Raw genomic sequence first — 14,843 nt, forward strand, 5'->3', positions numbered from 1 at the left:
GATTTGACAGATCCGGCTATGGCATCTACACCCTTCTGGATAACGAAAGGGTTGACAGAGGAAAAATCCTTTCCGTCCTCAGATCGAGAAACGACGAGGAACTGTGGGACAGGCGGTAGTACTTTTGTCACTGGTGGCTGGTCACGTTTCCGTTTTTGGGCAGAAGTCGAGACAGATGGAGTGAAATCCATTGTGGAGGAATCCCCCATGATTGCCAGCGTCTCCGATGGCGCGCTCCTTCCTTGTGGGGACCCTCCCGCCTTAGGTGAATGTTTACACCTCAGGTCACACCTCCAGAGAACCAGATGGAGGGACCAATCGGCATGGTCAGAAGGTATCAGCTCAGGCAATCACCCCTCCCCAGGCCTGGCCTTTACCAGGGGGTACGCGCGTGCCTTACATGTCTACCCAGGGCGGGGAATTACGCGTTACCCCATCACCGGCTACGCGTGCTAACGCGTGGGTCGGCCTTCAGGTACGCACAGGGAGGAAGGAAGAAGAGGAAAAAGGAGAGAGAGAGAGAGAGAGAGAGAGAGAGAGAGAGAGAGAGAGAGAGAGAGAGAGAGAGAGAGAGAGAGAGAGAGAGAGAGAGAGAGACTGTCTCAAACGCCGAGGCGGAGACCAGAGAAGGCAAGGAGAAGAAGGCAATGAGAAGGCAAAGAGAAGAAGCAATGGGAAGGCAAGGAGATTTTGCAGGGGAAAGAGTAAGGAAGACAGTGAGGTGGAGAAGAGCAAAGAAAGGAACCAACCAAAGGTAGGAAGAAACGAGAAGTGAAAAAGCAAGATGACCACAAATAGAGGTCGTGGAACCGTCCGTCTCCGGACGCAGGCGCTAACTACCCCCGTGAGGGGGAGGGACTCCTTTTAGTCGCCTCTTACGACAGGCAGGAATACCTCGGGCCTATTCTAATCCCCGGACCCGCAGGGGGATCACTTGAGTGTGTATCATCAAGGGCGAACCATTCGAAGCGCCGAGCTAGCGGAACAGTACCGACCGCAAGGTCCAAATGAGATAAATTTGTCGTGGAGGCAGACAAAAATGTGGGGACCCCAGTGTTGAGGCAGACTAGATCCGCTTGGTGGAAGACGTCTAGCAATAGTGAGCCACGTGGACAAGGATGCGGAGATCCCCAAAGCGGGTGGTGGGCATTGAAGTCTCCAACCAGCAAATAGGGGGGTGGAAGCTGACGAAGAAGATGAAGGATATCAGCTCGTGCCATTGGTGTGGACGATGGAATGTATACCGTACAAAGAGAGAACGTGTATCCAGAAAGGGAAAGACGGACGGCGACAGCTTGGAAGGAACTGTTTAAGGGGATTTGGTGATAATGGAGAGTATCATGGAGCAGAATCATGAGTCCTCCATGGGCTGGAGTGCCTTCAACAGAGGGGAGGTCATATCGGACGGACTGAAAATGAGGGAGAACAAAGCAGTCATGGGGACGCAGCTTTGTTTCCTGAAGACAGAAGATGACCGGCGAGTAGGATCGTAAGAGGATCGACAATTCATCCCGATTGGCTCGAATGCCGCGGATATTCCAGTGGATAATGGACATAGGGTGAACAGAAAATGGAGGAACATGACCAAGGGTGCTGTCAACTCAACGACTGCTCAGAGCTTGCGACCGACAGCATGGAATGGCATTCAGTCGAAGGCAGAAGATCCTGATCCATAGGTTGGTCAGGAGCAGCTCCTGCCACCAACGATCGGCCAGTTGACCGGCCACCAGCAGTGCGCCTCGGCGACACAGAAGACGGCCGTGGGGCGATTGCCGCCAGGTGGTGCTGTAGATGGGACACGCCTTGGCGGAGAAGGAGAGGAACTGTGTTTCTTCGTAGCCTTCTTGGAGGTATGATGTTTAGATGAAGGAGGAACTGATGGTTGTGAAGTTGCAGTACGTAAAAACTCTTCACGAGGATGCTCTTTTTTCGAAGACTTCGCGTCTGACTTTTGGGCTCGAGATTTAGCAGAACCCGACGAAGGGTGAGCCATAGAGTGGGCAGGCGAAAGTGGTGAGGTTGAACGGGCGATCTTTGCGCTGGACGATCTGACGACTGTGGTACTAAAGGTGAGGTCGCAAGTCTGCGTGGCCGCCTCCCTTGTTGGCCGAGGAGAAGCAAGGACAGTGCTGTATTTTCCTTTCTGAGGCACGGTGGGCTGTCGACTGGCGAGTAACTTTCGAGCAGCAAAGGTCGACACCTTTTCCTTCACTCTGATTTCCTGGATGAGCTTTTCGTCCTTAAAAACGGGGCAATCTCGAGAGGAAGCAGCGTGGTCACCCATACAGTTGATGCAGCGAGGGGATGGAGGTGGACAAGCACCCTCATGGGCATCCTTGCCACACGTAACACATTTGGCCGGATTGGAACAGGACTGGCTGGTGTGATTGAACCGCTGACATCGATAGCAACGCGTAGGGTTTGGGACATAAGGGCGAACGGAAATCATCTCATAGCCTGCTTTGATTTTTGATGGGAGTTGAACTTTGTCAAATGTCAAGAAGACAGTGCGGGTTGGAATGATGTTCGAGTCAACCCTTTTCATAACCCGATGAGCAGCCGTGACGCCCTGGTCTGACAGGTAGTGCTGAATTTCTTCGTCAGACAATCCATCGAGGGAACGGGTATAAACGACTCCACGCGAGGAATTTAAGGTACGGTGCGGTTCCACCCGGACAGGGAAGGTGTGGAGCAGAGAAGTACGCAGCAACTTTTGAGCCTGGAGGGCACTGTGTGTTTCTAACAACAGGGTGCCATTCCGTAATCTGGAACAAGACTTTACAGGACCCGCAATTGCGTCGACACCTTTCTGAATAATGAAAGGGTTGACCGTGGAAAAGTCGTGACCTTCGTCAGACCGAGAAACAACAAGGAACTGTGGCAATGATGGAAGAACCGTCTGTGGCTGAGACTCAGTGAACTTACGTTTGTGAGCAGACATAGTGGAAGGTGAGGAAACCATTGCGGAAGAATCCCCCATGATTACCGGCGTCTCCGATGGCGCGCTCCTCCCTTGTGGGGGCCCTCACCGAGGGCACACCCGCCTTAGGTGATTGTTCACACCTCAGGTCACACCTCCCGACAAACGGACGGAGGTACCAATCGGCACTTTCGGAAGGTATCAGCTCGGGTAATCACCCCTCCCTGGGCCTGGCCGTTACCAGGGGGTACGTACGTGTCCTACCTGTCTACCCGGGGTGGGGAATTACGCGTTACCCCGTCACCGGCTACGCGTGGAAGTGCATGGGTCGGCCTTCAGACACGCACAGGGAGGAAAAAAGAGAAAGGGAAAGGAAAGAAGAGGGGGTCTCAAACGCCGCAGCGGAGAAAAGGGCAAGGAGAAGAGGGAAGCAAAAGAGAAGGACAGAGGAAGGACGAGGACTTGCAAGTGTAAAAGCAAGGAATTTGGAACAGTTTCGAGCGTCCGCCTCCGGACGTAGGCACAAACCATACTCCCAGAGGGGGAGAAAGGGAAGGAAAGAGCCAGAGGTGGGGGGGGGGGGGCGAAGATGGGGGGGGGGGGGGGAGGGATGCGGAAAGGGAAGGGAAGGTATGCAGCCCGGAAACGAAGGAGGGCCACATTAGCTTGGGGTCCCGTGCTCGCTACGCACGTGTCCACAAAAGAGTTGTGGACCCCCTGGGGGGCAGTGCATCATTGATTTTATAATCAATTATTTAGGAAAACGAGGTACAGGATATGATTTTTTATAGTGCATTATCCTAGCTTTGTCCTTATTAGTACTGTTCTCTGGTAGATGTTCCACCAGTGGGTTTCCAGTCCGTCCCCACTGCAAGCATGCAGCTTCATCAGTATACCAGTGTGCAAAAGTACCAATGCAGGATATAAGGAGATAACATCAGGAATTTTAAAGCTGCAGACAAAATTAAACAGGACGAGTTTATAATTATACACACATCAGTCGAATCTCCGAGGAGGCATCCGAGTGAATCAGCAGATCCCAGGAAAAACATAAAAAATTCGATCAGATACTGTTTGCCCATCTGAAAGCGGTAAACCAAACTCAGCAATTGCGCGTGTGCCAAAAGATGTTTACTAGTGTTCTTGGCGTATCAACAGCGAGAATACAAAGAGTCTGTAGATGGTACTTACAGACAGGAGAAGTTCCAATTGCAAGACGAGGTGGAGACCAATTGGCGAACATTTATCAAGGAAAATGAGGTTCAGTTAAGGAATTTATCGAGAAGCTGAAACCAGTGCAATCACACTACTACTGTGGAAAAAACATCAGTAGACACTCCATGTCAAGTGAATTATAGATTGCAAAGCTTTGGAAAATGTTTAATGTGGATCCAGAGAAAACTGTGGATAAAGTTACATACGAGTTTTTCAGATATATTTTTGTATCTGACTATAATATCAGTTTCACTTCCCCAGCAACCGACTGTTGCTCAGTGTGCATCAGTTTAGAACAACAAATAAAGTAATTAACTCTAACAACTGGAGCTGAGGTGAAGAAACAAGAATTGACAACACAACTTGCTCTACACAAAGCTAAGGCAAATGCTTTTTATGATATACTGAAAGTTGAGGACAATGGTGAAATAATCCTGACATTTTACTGCCAGAAAAACCTTCCACTGCCTCAACTGCATGATCAAAGTGCTTATTATACATGTCAAATGTGCGTGTATAATTTTACAATCTGTCAAGGACCATCTGGTTCACGGCAAAACAAGGAGAACACATTTATACACACATGGAAAGAAACAGACTTTGCAGAGGGATCCAATGAAATTGTGTCTTGTGTACATCACAGGTTAACATCTACAGACCTAACTGACATCCATACCATCCGACTGATGTCAGACAGTTGTGGAGGGCAAAACAAAAACCAGACTATGTTGGGTATGCTGTGCTATTGGCTAACACAAGAAGCTCCTGTCAATGTGAAACGAGTGAAGATGCTCCATTCGTTTCTACCACCCGACAGAATTTTTGACCGAATAGAAAAGGTTCTCACGTCTAAAGTCACAATTACCTCACCGAATGAGAACAATGAAGTGTTTACGGATCACAGAACAGTTTTGCAATTAGGAGTAGATGTCAACAATCTGTATTGGAAGGATGCATTTGCTGATGTCATTAAACCATCTCGTCAATGGCACTTCAGATTTGCCCCTGTAAAGAGGGTTGTGATCACCAAAAGTAAACAAAGAAATGCACTAGTAAGAGGTGAAATGGCTTATAGAATGGACGCTGGTGAAGGAAGAGGGATATGCAGATGGGGCAAAGCCTACTCGTCCATGGAGCCAAACATTATCAGAATTGGAAGAGCCTTAAAGGAAGCTAAAGTGAGGGATATTGATTTCCTGCTCAAAAAGCATTTCGGGCACACTTGGGAATAAAAAGAAAATCTTGCTTTCTGCAAGAACGTATTCGATTGTCAGACAGCTGGGAACAATGCAGACGGAGATTCAGACTTTGAAATTCATCCAGAGGACAATGAGTTGCCATTGTAATTTAGAGGGGAGGGGACAGAACAGGACTTTAAAGCTTGTGACATATTAACTACTTTCAAACTATTGTTTAATGTCACATACTTTGTAATCACATTCCATTTTAGTCAATAAATCTTTTGTAACAGTATTAAGGTGTCTATTTTTATGTAATGATAATATATGTACATCGATCTCTGCAGAAGCGTAACTTTGTAGATCCCTGGGAACAGAGGCAAAACTCTGAATGCAAATTATTTTAAGTAATAACTAGCAAAATAAAAGCCAAATGTTTCAGGGATTGTCAGAAATATACTCCTTAGGTAAGCATACAGCTATGATGAAAAGGGATTTTGAATATCTGCCATATGAAGTAAGTAAAAAGTTTTTTGCATTTCCTGACAAAAAAATGTTCTAGTGCACTCACTGCATTTTGCTTCTGGACACCTCAAGTAGACTTATATTACTACTATTTACGATCTTTTATCATTTTGTAGAAATGTATGCACATACAGTTGTTTGTTCCTCTGTATCAGATGCCACTGATGACTAGTTATAAGCCAAAAAACTGATTTTGGCAAATACAACATTTGTAGCGCAGCTCATGGTGTACAGAAGATGTCATTTATTAAGAGTTTTTGGTATTTAATAGTTTCCATTGACAGTCCATGTCTTCCAAAACATTTTATGTATATACCACAGTGTGAAACTATGTTTGATTCCAAATTAAAATTAAATCATCACGTGTTTGTGTGCATTCTAACTGTTTTTGACCAATGACAGTGCACTAAATATAAAACTTTTTAAATGAGCATTCATCACGTAATTCATGTATTTGACCACCTTAGAGTCACAAACTGTTTCCCCTCCTTTTGATACATCCACATACTACTTTAGCTTTAAGCCACAGAACAGCTGACATCGTATGTGCCTGGATCAAAGACACTTTCTGTTTAAGGCACTCACTGGTTCATGGAGTTAGATGACGCACTGGAGCCAGACATTTTTAATTGTTAGGTAAAACTGTAAGGGCTAATGATGTATGATCTGGAATGCTAGTTAAAAAGCAATCAACATAGAGGAGAGATGAAAAACAATTAGTACAACCAACACAAGATTCTGGTCGGTAAATGTTTTTAAAGACCACAGTAGTCCATAGTCAAAAATTAAATTTCAGTAGTCATGTTACTATTGCAATTAAATAGCAGAACATGTTCTACAGTCTGTGATGTGTGTACTGTTAACTTCTGATAGATGAAGTGACAAATATGTTAAAATGTAAAGGATTAAAAGAACAGACACTGTTACAAAGTGGCATACCACCAGTGGCTTGTTACAATAATTACTAAGTGGTATAGGGCCACCACTTAATAGACAAAAATGGCTTAAAAGGCAGTGCCCAATTCATAGTACAGCTGAAATTATTTGTGAGTTATACACGAGGAAGTTACCCAAACCACAAGGATGGGTTAGATCTCCCCAAGCTCATTACCACAAAGACACAACCAGTGTGTGTGCTTGAACGATAGAATGTTCCTACAGATAGCAGAGATGAAATCGACAAAGGGTACAGAACAGCTAAAAACCCTGAGTAGTAGAATTTTAGCCCTTGCAGCAGCATCAGAAGCCCCATTAATAATGATACACGTAGGCCAATTACCGAAGGAACAAGTTTTCTATTAAAACATACCTTTCCTGCTCCGACTGGACCAATAACAGCACACAGCTTTCCTGGTTTCACATGTAAATTTATACTTGATAAGGTCTCCGATATTGAGCCAGGAGCCCACTTTGCACACACTCCTTTCATCACAAGACCATTTGCATGTGTACCCTTTTCCTCTGCTGGACCATTTACAACCCTTGGCATGTGTTCCTCTTGCATTAGAAATGCCTGCAAATAATAAATGAAAATGACTACACACACACACAGATATATATATATATATATATATATAGTTATAATAGAGGGAAACATTCCACGTAGGAAATATATATCTAAAAACAAAGATGATGTGACTTACCAAATGAAAGTGCTGGCAGGTCGACAGACACACAAACAAACACAAACATACACACAAAATTCAAGCTTTCGCAACAAACTGTTGCCTCATCAGGAAAGAGGGAAGGAGAGGGGAAGACGAAAGGAAGTGGGTTTTAAGGGAGAGGGTAAGGAGTCATTCCAATCCCGGGATCGGAAAGACTTACCTTAGGGGGAAAAAAGGACAGGTATACACTCGCACACACACGCACATATCCATCCACACACACACACACACACACACACACACACACACACATATATATATATATATATATATATATATATATATATATATATATATATATATATATATATATATATATATATATATATATATATATAAGGGGGGGGCAAGGAAGCGGTGGAGAGGAGCCAAGGGGAAGGAGGAGATATGTATCGTCTACGTGAATTTATTCCCAGAACCTTTGTTTACAATTTGATAAGATGGTAAACTCACCTCTAACCTTCGAATAGATACTTTTGCTTCAGCTGAAAATTGCACAGCCGATGGATAACAGATAGCCATGCACAACTGCAGGGCGTTGAAAAACTGAGCCAGTGAGAATACCTGAAGATGAACAATATGTTACCAATTGCTCTTAGAATATCTGCAATATTATAATTTCACTTCAAATTGCACATACCTTCTCTGCGGTAACCGAATGTCCGAGTAGTGTGTAAGCTACAAGTGTGATATACAGAGATGTTCTTTCAGTGAACACCATGAACGCACAATGAATTCCTCGCAAATATGATGCTCCTCTTAAAACCCTGATCTCTCGACTGAAAATTTGAGATTCAATGTTTCATTACTCGGCAAAATTATAGTGGCAGAAAATGGATAATTGTTAAATATGACTATTTCTGCTAACTGCATCCAAGTAAGTGCATCACACACAGCTTTTTCAAATCAAACTTCACAGCACATGCATGTAATATATTTGTATAGAAATGCATTCAGTTGCCTGGAGACATCCCAGGATTGATTTTTCTTGAACAATAGAACACCATGCAAAGTTGAAGTGTCAAATTGGAATGTACTGAAATAAACACATCACCTCATGTGAACTAGTTTCAACAATCCAACTTTTTGACTACTAGCTCATTGTACACACACACACACACACACACACACACACACACACACACACACACACCTTGAGAGACATTTCTGACTGAAAATATGTTAATTACTTACTGACCAAAGTACATGTGAGAAGTAGAAAGACAGGCAGGCGATTAATTTCATATTCTCATTCCAAACAATTTTGCAGTCTCATTCCAACAAAAATTTAAACACTCATATCTGCTGTGTAATTTACCAGTTAAGTATGACGATATTAACTTTTTCCATTACCTTCTAGCAAAATGTACCATCTTTTCAAATGGTTTCTCCCAGGCATACATCTTTATTACTTGGATTCCAGATATGATTTCATTCATGAGTCTTATCCTGTCATCACTTCTTATTGCTGTCTGCATTCTAAATTTTGTTGTCAAAGTACTCATATAACCTGTGATAAAATTTTTTTAAAAAATACACAAATAAAAATATTATGGAAAATTCTGATAGTGTAAAAATTGTTATCATAAGGAAAAAATAAGGTCATACAGAAGACATACAACAATACTTCATTAAAGAACAGAAGAAAAAATTGAAAACATTATGAAACATGGTTAATTTTACTCTTGACAATCAATTCCAGCTCTATTGCTGATAACAGAGGGCACATGAGCGTGCACACACACGTGCTCACTCACTCACTATTCACAGATTTCAAATAGGTATTTGACAACACAAAATGGAGTAAATTTTTCTCCATTCTGCGGCTGTGTTCTGTCAACTACATTTATGAAGGGCTGATTCATTCTCTTTATGAGAATCACAATGGAGTGGACACCACTGATGGGACTGGGCGAGGTGGCGCAGTGGTTGGCACACAGGACTCTCATTCAGGAGGACAACAGTTCAAACCCACACCTGGTCATCCTGACTTAAGTTTCCCGTGATTTGCTTAAATCGCTTAAGACAAATGCCAGGGTGGTTCCTTTGAAAGGTCATGGCTGATTTCCTTCCCCATCCTTCCTAAACCCAACAGGGAATGAGGAAGTAAATAACTATATAAATACAAGAGTTTGTCATCACAAATAGAAAGTCAACATGAAACTGTTCACTGGTAACTTAGCAGTATCACCAAAATTTAACAGCAGTTTAGTTGGAAACTTAATTAAATAGATCACATTATTGGCAGAATGTGGAATATGTATGTATCTAAAGGGTGCAAGGACGACAGGGCGGGTTAAAGCAGAGGAACTTGGGAATTGGGGGTGGGGGGGGGTGGGGTGGGAGGGGGGGGAGATGTGGTGTGGTGGTGGTGGTGGTGGTGGTGGTGGGAGGCTGTTTAAAGGCTGGTAAGAGGGCTGAAGGATGTAATGAATGGAAACAAGTGGGGGGGGGGGGGGGGGGCAGAAATAAGTAGAACACAGTGACTAGCAGAGATAAAGGAAGAAAAGGGAACAAAGCACAAGAGAATATGCTGCAGGAAGGCTTTCCGTCTATATAATTCAGAAATAATAGTGAGGGACAGGTTCTGAAGCACTCAATGAAACCACGTACATTACATTCAACGGAACATTCTGAAATTGGGAATGTCATGGATACAATTGAGGCGTGGTGAATCATCCAAAAGACAAGTGTATTCTGGTCATATGTATATAAATTGTTTTGCCCTAAAGGCAAAAGGGCAGATGTGTTAGTAAATGACATGGTTCCTGAAACTTCATGGCAGATTAAAACTGTGTGCCGGACCGAGACTCAAACTCGGGACCTTTGCCTTTCGCGGGCAAGTGCTCTACCGACTGAGCTACCCAAGCACGACTCACGCCCTGTCCTCACAGTTTTGCTTCTGCCAGTACCTCATCTCCTACCTTCCAATCTTTACAGAGACTGGTTCCTGTTACAGGTAGCCCATCCTTCAGAAGGGTGCAAAATGCCACTAACGGAGTCATAACAGGACATAGTGAGCAGACTAATTGGGCACGTCTTTCACTTGTGTCTTCTATGGGGTACAGAACTGAAAACTGAGGATCTGTTAGATGACTACCAGCTTAGCTTCAGAACACGCAAAAGCGCGCAAGAGGCAGTTCAGATGCACTTGATAATGAAAGCAAGACTTAATAAAATGCAAGACTTTTCATAGGATTTGTCAGCTACAAAAAGCATTCAACTACTAAAAATTTATGATTGATTGATAGATTTAATGATTAAAGGGACCAAACTACAAGGTGATCAGTCTCTCCTACCTGGAACAGTAAGTCAACAAAACCACATACCAAAGAAAAGCCTAGTGCACAAAACAAAAGGGAAGAAAAACCCCAAGGTCTACCAAAGCTCACTAAATTCTAGAAAAGGGGACAAAGAAAAGGAAAAGGGGGAAAATGATGAAAGGTAGGTGAGGTACCCCATCCAGGGAACAGTAGGAGGCCCCCAAAGGCAGAAAGAGCAATGGGGGACATATCCATACCATTTACCAGAGGCACCCCATGCACCAAAACCCAGAAAGACTAGTGACAAAGGCAGGATGATACAAGCAAAGGAAAACAGAGGCAGAAAACCAAGTCAAACTGAACAAGTGAGAAAGGGCAAGATGAGCAGAAGAGTGAGTATGGCAAGGGCTGGGGTGGACTACCATGCCCCGACAGCCGCTGCCCATTTGGGGCAGAGGGGGTAACAGGATCTCCTGTCAACCCTTCAATGGGCCAACAAAACAGAGCATGATCTAGTTCCTCATAGTAAAGGTGCCATTGAAGCACTGATGATTCAAGGAAGAGAAGGGTACTGCCTGAGCCGCCTCCACTTGTTTCCGGTGGAGGAAGGCAGGGTGATAGTGGGAAGAGCTTGAAACTTCTGCAAAATGGCAATCCAGGGTGTTTGAGATAGCAATAGAGGACATAGTATGCTACTATCAGGCTGGAAATTGGGGAATGGAGCCATTGGAGGTTGGCCCACATGACAGAGGGAGGGGTGGAACTGTTGAAAGGACTAGTGAATGGAATCTGGCTACCTTTTTTGCTGTCTCTAAGAAAGCGAGGACACATTGCATGCATCTGTTTACAATGAATGCAGTTCACCATTGTAGGATGATGGTTAAAAACACGGGGAGCATGTCTCCGTGCAGAAATGCGTTGCGGCATGCTTCAGTCCACCAATGGACTGGGAGACGACATGGCCAAGAAGAGGTGTGAGGAATGGAACATTCTGCAGCATTAAGTATAACGTTTGAGAGGTATTCCACCTAGTCATCACAACTAGAGAAATTCTTTTTTTTTTGGAAGGTCAGCAGGGAAGAGTAAAGCTGCCAATTAGCCTTACTAAGCTGCCATTTGGGTGTGCATGTGGATGGGGTAGGAGTTAGCAAACAGATAGTGCACGGGAAATGGTTGCTTGAGAAGGTGTCAGAGAGAATGGACCCCTCTAGACGATGGGCAAGCTGGGCAGTGCAGAAGGATAGGTCCAAATGGGAATAGGTGTGTGAGGAGTTGGAAAGGAAAGTGGGTACTCCAATGTCAAGGCAGAAGAGGTTAAGTTGATTAAGGAGGTCAGCCAAGAGGGCACCACTCTGACAGGTCTTGGAAGAACCCCAAAGTGGATGATGTGCATTAAAGTCACCGAGTAGCAAAAAAGGGAGAGAGAGCTGCCCAAGAAGCTGAAGGAAGTCTGCACTAGCGACATAATGATGGAGGGACATAAATGGTAGAGGGGGAAAGGGCCAGGTGGGGAACGAAAAGGCAAACTGCAATAGCTTTAAGATGAGTAGTCAAGGAGATAGGGATGGCTATGAATGTCATCCCATATTAGCAGCACGACGACTCCAAAAGCAAAGTGCCATTCCGTAAACGAGAGCAGGCGTTCACAGGGCTGGCGACTGCATCAACACCATTCTGAATAATTAACGGATTGACTGTGATGAAGGACTGACGGTCACCAGTATGAGAGACTACGAGGAACCATGGTGCAGCAGGAAGGGTCTTAGAATCATCAGCCTCATGATGTTTACATTTCATAGACGCAAATTGGGAAAATTATTGACTGCTTCCAACTGGGGGCCCCCTTCACAAGGGGGCGCACCCGTCTTAGGTGACTGTCACCTCAGGTCACACCTCCCGAACACCTGACAGAGGTACCAGTCAGCAGTTTGGGACAGTTGCAGCTCAGGCAATTACCCCTCCCTGGGCCTGGCCTGTACCAGGGGAACGTGCAAACTCCACCTGTCACCTCTGGCAGGGAATTACATGTTACCCAGTCACCTGTTATGCATCAGATATGTGGGCCAGCCTTCAGGAGTGCACAGGGAACAAGAAGCAAAAAGAGGAACCTCAAACACCGAAGCAGAGGAATGAGAGGAGAAGGGAAACAAAGAAAGGAAAAGGGAGCAAAAGCAAAGGTGAAACTGTTCTTACATCAGTGGCAGACAATGCACAACATTCCCAATAACATCCCACACAGGGAGGGAGGGAGGGGTGCTGCGGTAGTCAAGCACGAACCCGCCAAAGCGTGGCAAGCCCCTTGGGGTGGCGGAAGCTGGTAGAGTGGCTGTGGTTAAGTGAATACCTCTTTTCAAAGAGCTTATACAGTGCAGTACTCTAAATGGATCTCTTTCAAGAAGATAGGAATTTTAAGATTCAAGCAATTTTTCTGCGACTTATGATCAGTACAGCACTGCAGTGATTATCACATATGCTTTTTGTAAACAATGTTTTAGATGCTCTTGCTGAATTCTTGTGCCTGTACTTTAAGAACCAGATTTCACAATATAGTGATGATACATACTGAGTTAACAGAATCAAGCACAACATGGAGAATAGGGAGACTGTTGGAGAGGATGATTGTTATGTCTAAGAAACTAGGGGTAGTTCTAATAGGGATGATTCATGGAAATTGATGAGTACATAACAGTAATTCATTGTAATTTTAGATAGGTCAAATAGAACTACAATGGTGGGGATATTGTGTAACTGTCAGAAACCACCTCATAGAATCCCAAAACCCCATCACTATGAGGCAGTTGAGCACTGCTGCCAAATAGATAAATAAACATCATCATAGACTGTGTGTGTGTGTTTTATGGGCTAGAAATAGCTTTGTCTAGGGACTCAGTGAGATTAGAAGTTTTGCACGAAGCAGTGAGTGGACCATGGACAGTGGACCCAATCATAAATGGAGCAGACAAAAGCAATCACTGGAATCAAATTATAGTGACTTATACCAGCTATCCTAGTGTGTTTCCATTGGACTTGCACCTAGTTTTCAGAACTAGGCAGTGACTAGAACTACATGAACATTCCTAATTGTATCCAGCTGCCTGTCCTAGCTGGATTTCACTGGAATGGTACCAAACTAAATTCAACGACAGAATTTCTCCTAAGGTGGAAGATATGTTGCAATATGGACAGAGCACTGTGACATCAAGGAAGTTCTGGATCCAATTGGTGACTAATGCATGCACTGACAACACAGGCTACCTGCAAAGTCCTGAACACATTATGTCAACATGTTGCTAGATGCTCTAAACCACTCGTCAAAGCAGCATTGCACCAACCGGTATTCCACACTTCCTCCACCAGGCACAGGATGATTGTACGCACCAGTCAAGCCACCGTAACAGGATGGCTGCTGTGTTGCTGGACCCTCCAGCACCTGCTGGATAGCTATCATGAGCCTGCAATTCTTACTCCAAATTCAGAGTTGGGGGTTGCCATGCCGCCCCACATCACACCAGTCTCCACCTAGACTATGTCTGTATTAAGTACAGCTGCTGAGTCTACAGGAGTGCTGCACTACCCTCAGCTACTTGTCACCGTCAGTCAGCTCATTGACTCCTAGCCACGTCTACAACCTTCAGGTGGTGCCTGCTGCCTCTACTGGACCAATAAAAGAACGAGCATGAACCGCAGCCTGCAACTCTGGATGAGAGTCCACGGCTTTACTTGCACCTACATTAAAGAATTTTCCTGACAGCCATCAGTCTCCCTGCAACTACTTTCACTTTCAACATTCCTGTAATCCATTGCCATCCCACTGTATCCGTAATGTCCATTTGGGAGGACTAACCACCACCCTGACAAACTGAAAGAACGGCTCTTCCACCACACACGATACATTTCAACACATCCTAGGCCTCTACAAGAGACTGAGGACCCAAAATAAACAAACTCAAGGAAGTCTGTTGCACTGGAAGCAAAATAACATGACTGATGAAGTGGGATTGGCATGGGTAAAGAACATATTCCTTGAAGTAGTCTGCTGGTGATAACATCGACCTTATTTTATGGTAGAAATTTC

At 44.5% G+C, this 14,843-nt stretch overlaps 1 protein-coding gene across 1 annotated transcript in view; it reads right to left on the reverse strand.

Annotated features, from left to right (window-relative positions):
• The window catches only part of LOC126458616 (ATP-binding cassette subfamily C member 4-like), a 305,514-nt gene that overhangs the window by 102,314 nt on the left and 188,357 nt on the right, over positions 1-14,843 (reverse strand). Inside the window, exons 6-9 of the mRNA XM_050095782.1 lie at positions 8,859-9,015; positions 8,146-8,284; positions 7,959-8,069; positions 7,148-7,351 (exon numbers count right to left, since the gene is read on the reverse strand). Coding sequence (XP_049951739.1) covers positions 7,148-7,351; positions 7,959-8,069; positions 8,146-8,284; positions 8,859-9,015 — 611 coding nt within the window. The remainder of the gene's footprint in view (positions 1-7,147; positions 7,352-7,958; positions 8,070-8,145; positions 8,285-8,858; positions 9,016-14,843) is intronic.

This window comes from Schistocerca serialis, chromosome 2 (genome assembly GCF_023864345.2).
Source record: "Schistocerca serialis cubense isolate TAMUIC-IGC-003099 chromosome 2, iqSchSeri2.2, whole genome shotgun sequence".
Lineage (NCBI taxonomy): Eukaryota > Metazoa > Arthropoda > Insecta > Orthoptera > Acrididae > Schistocerca > Schistocerca serialis.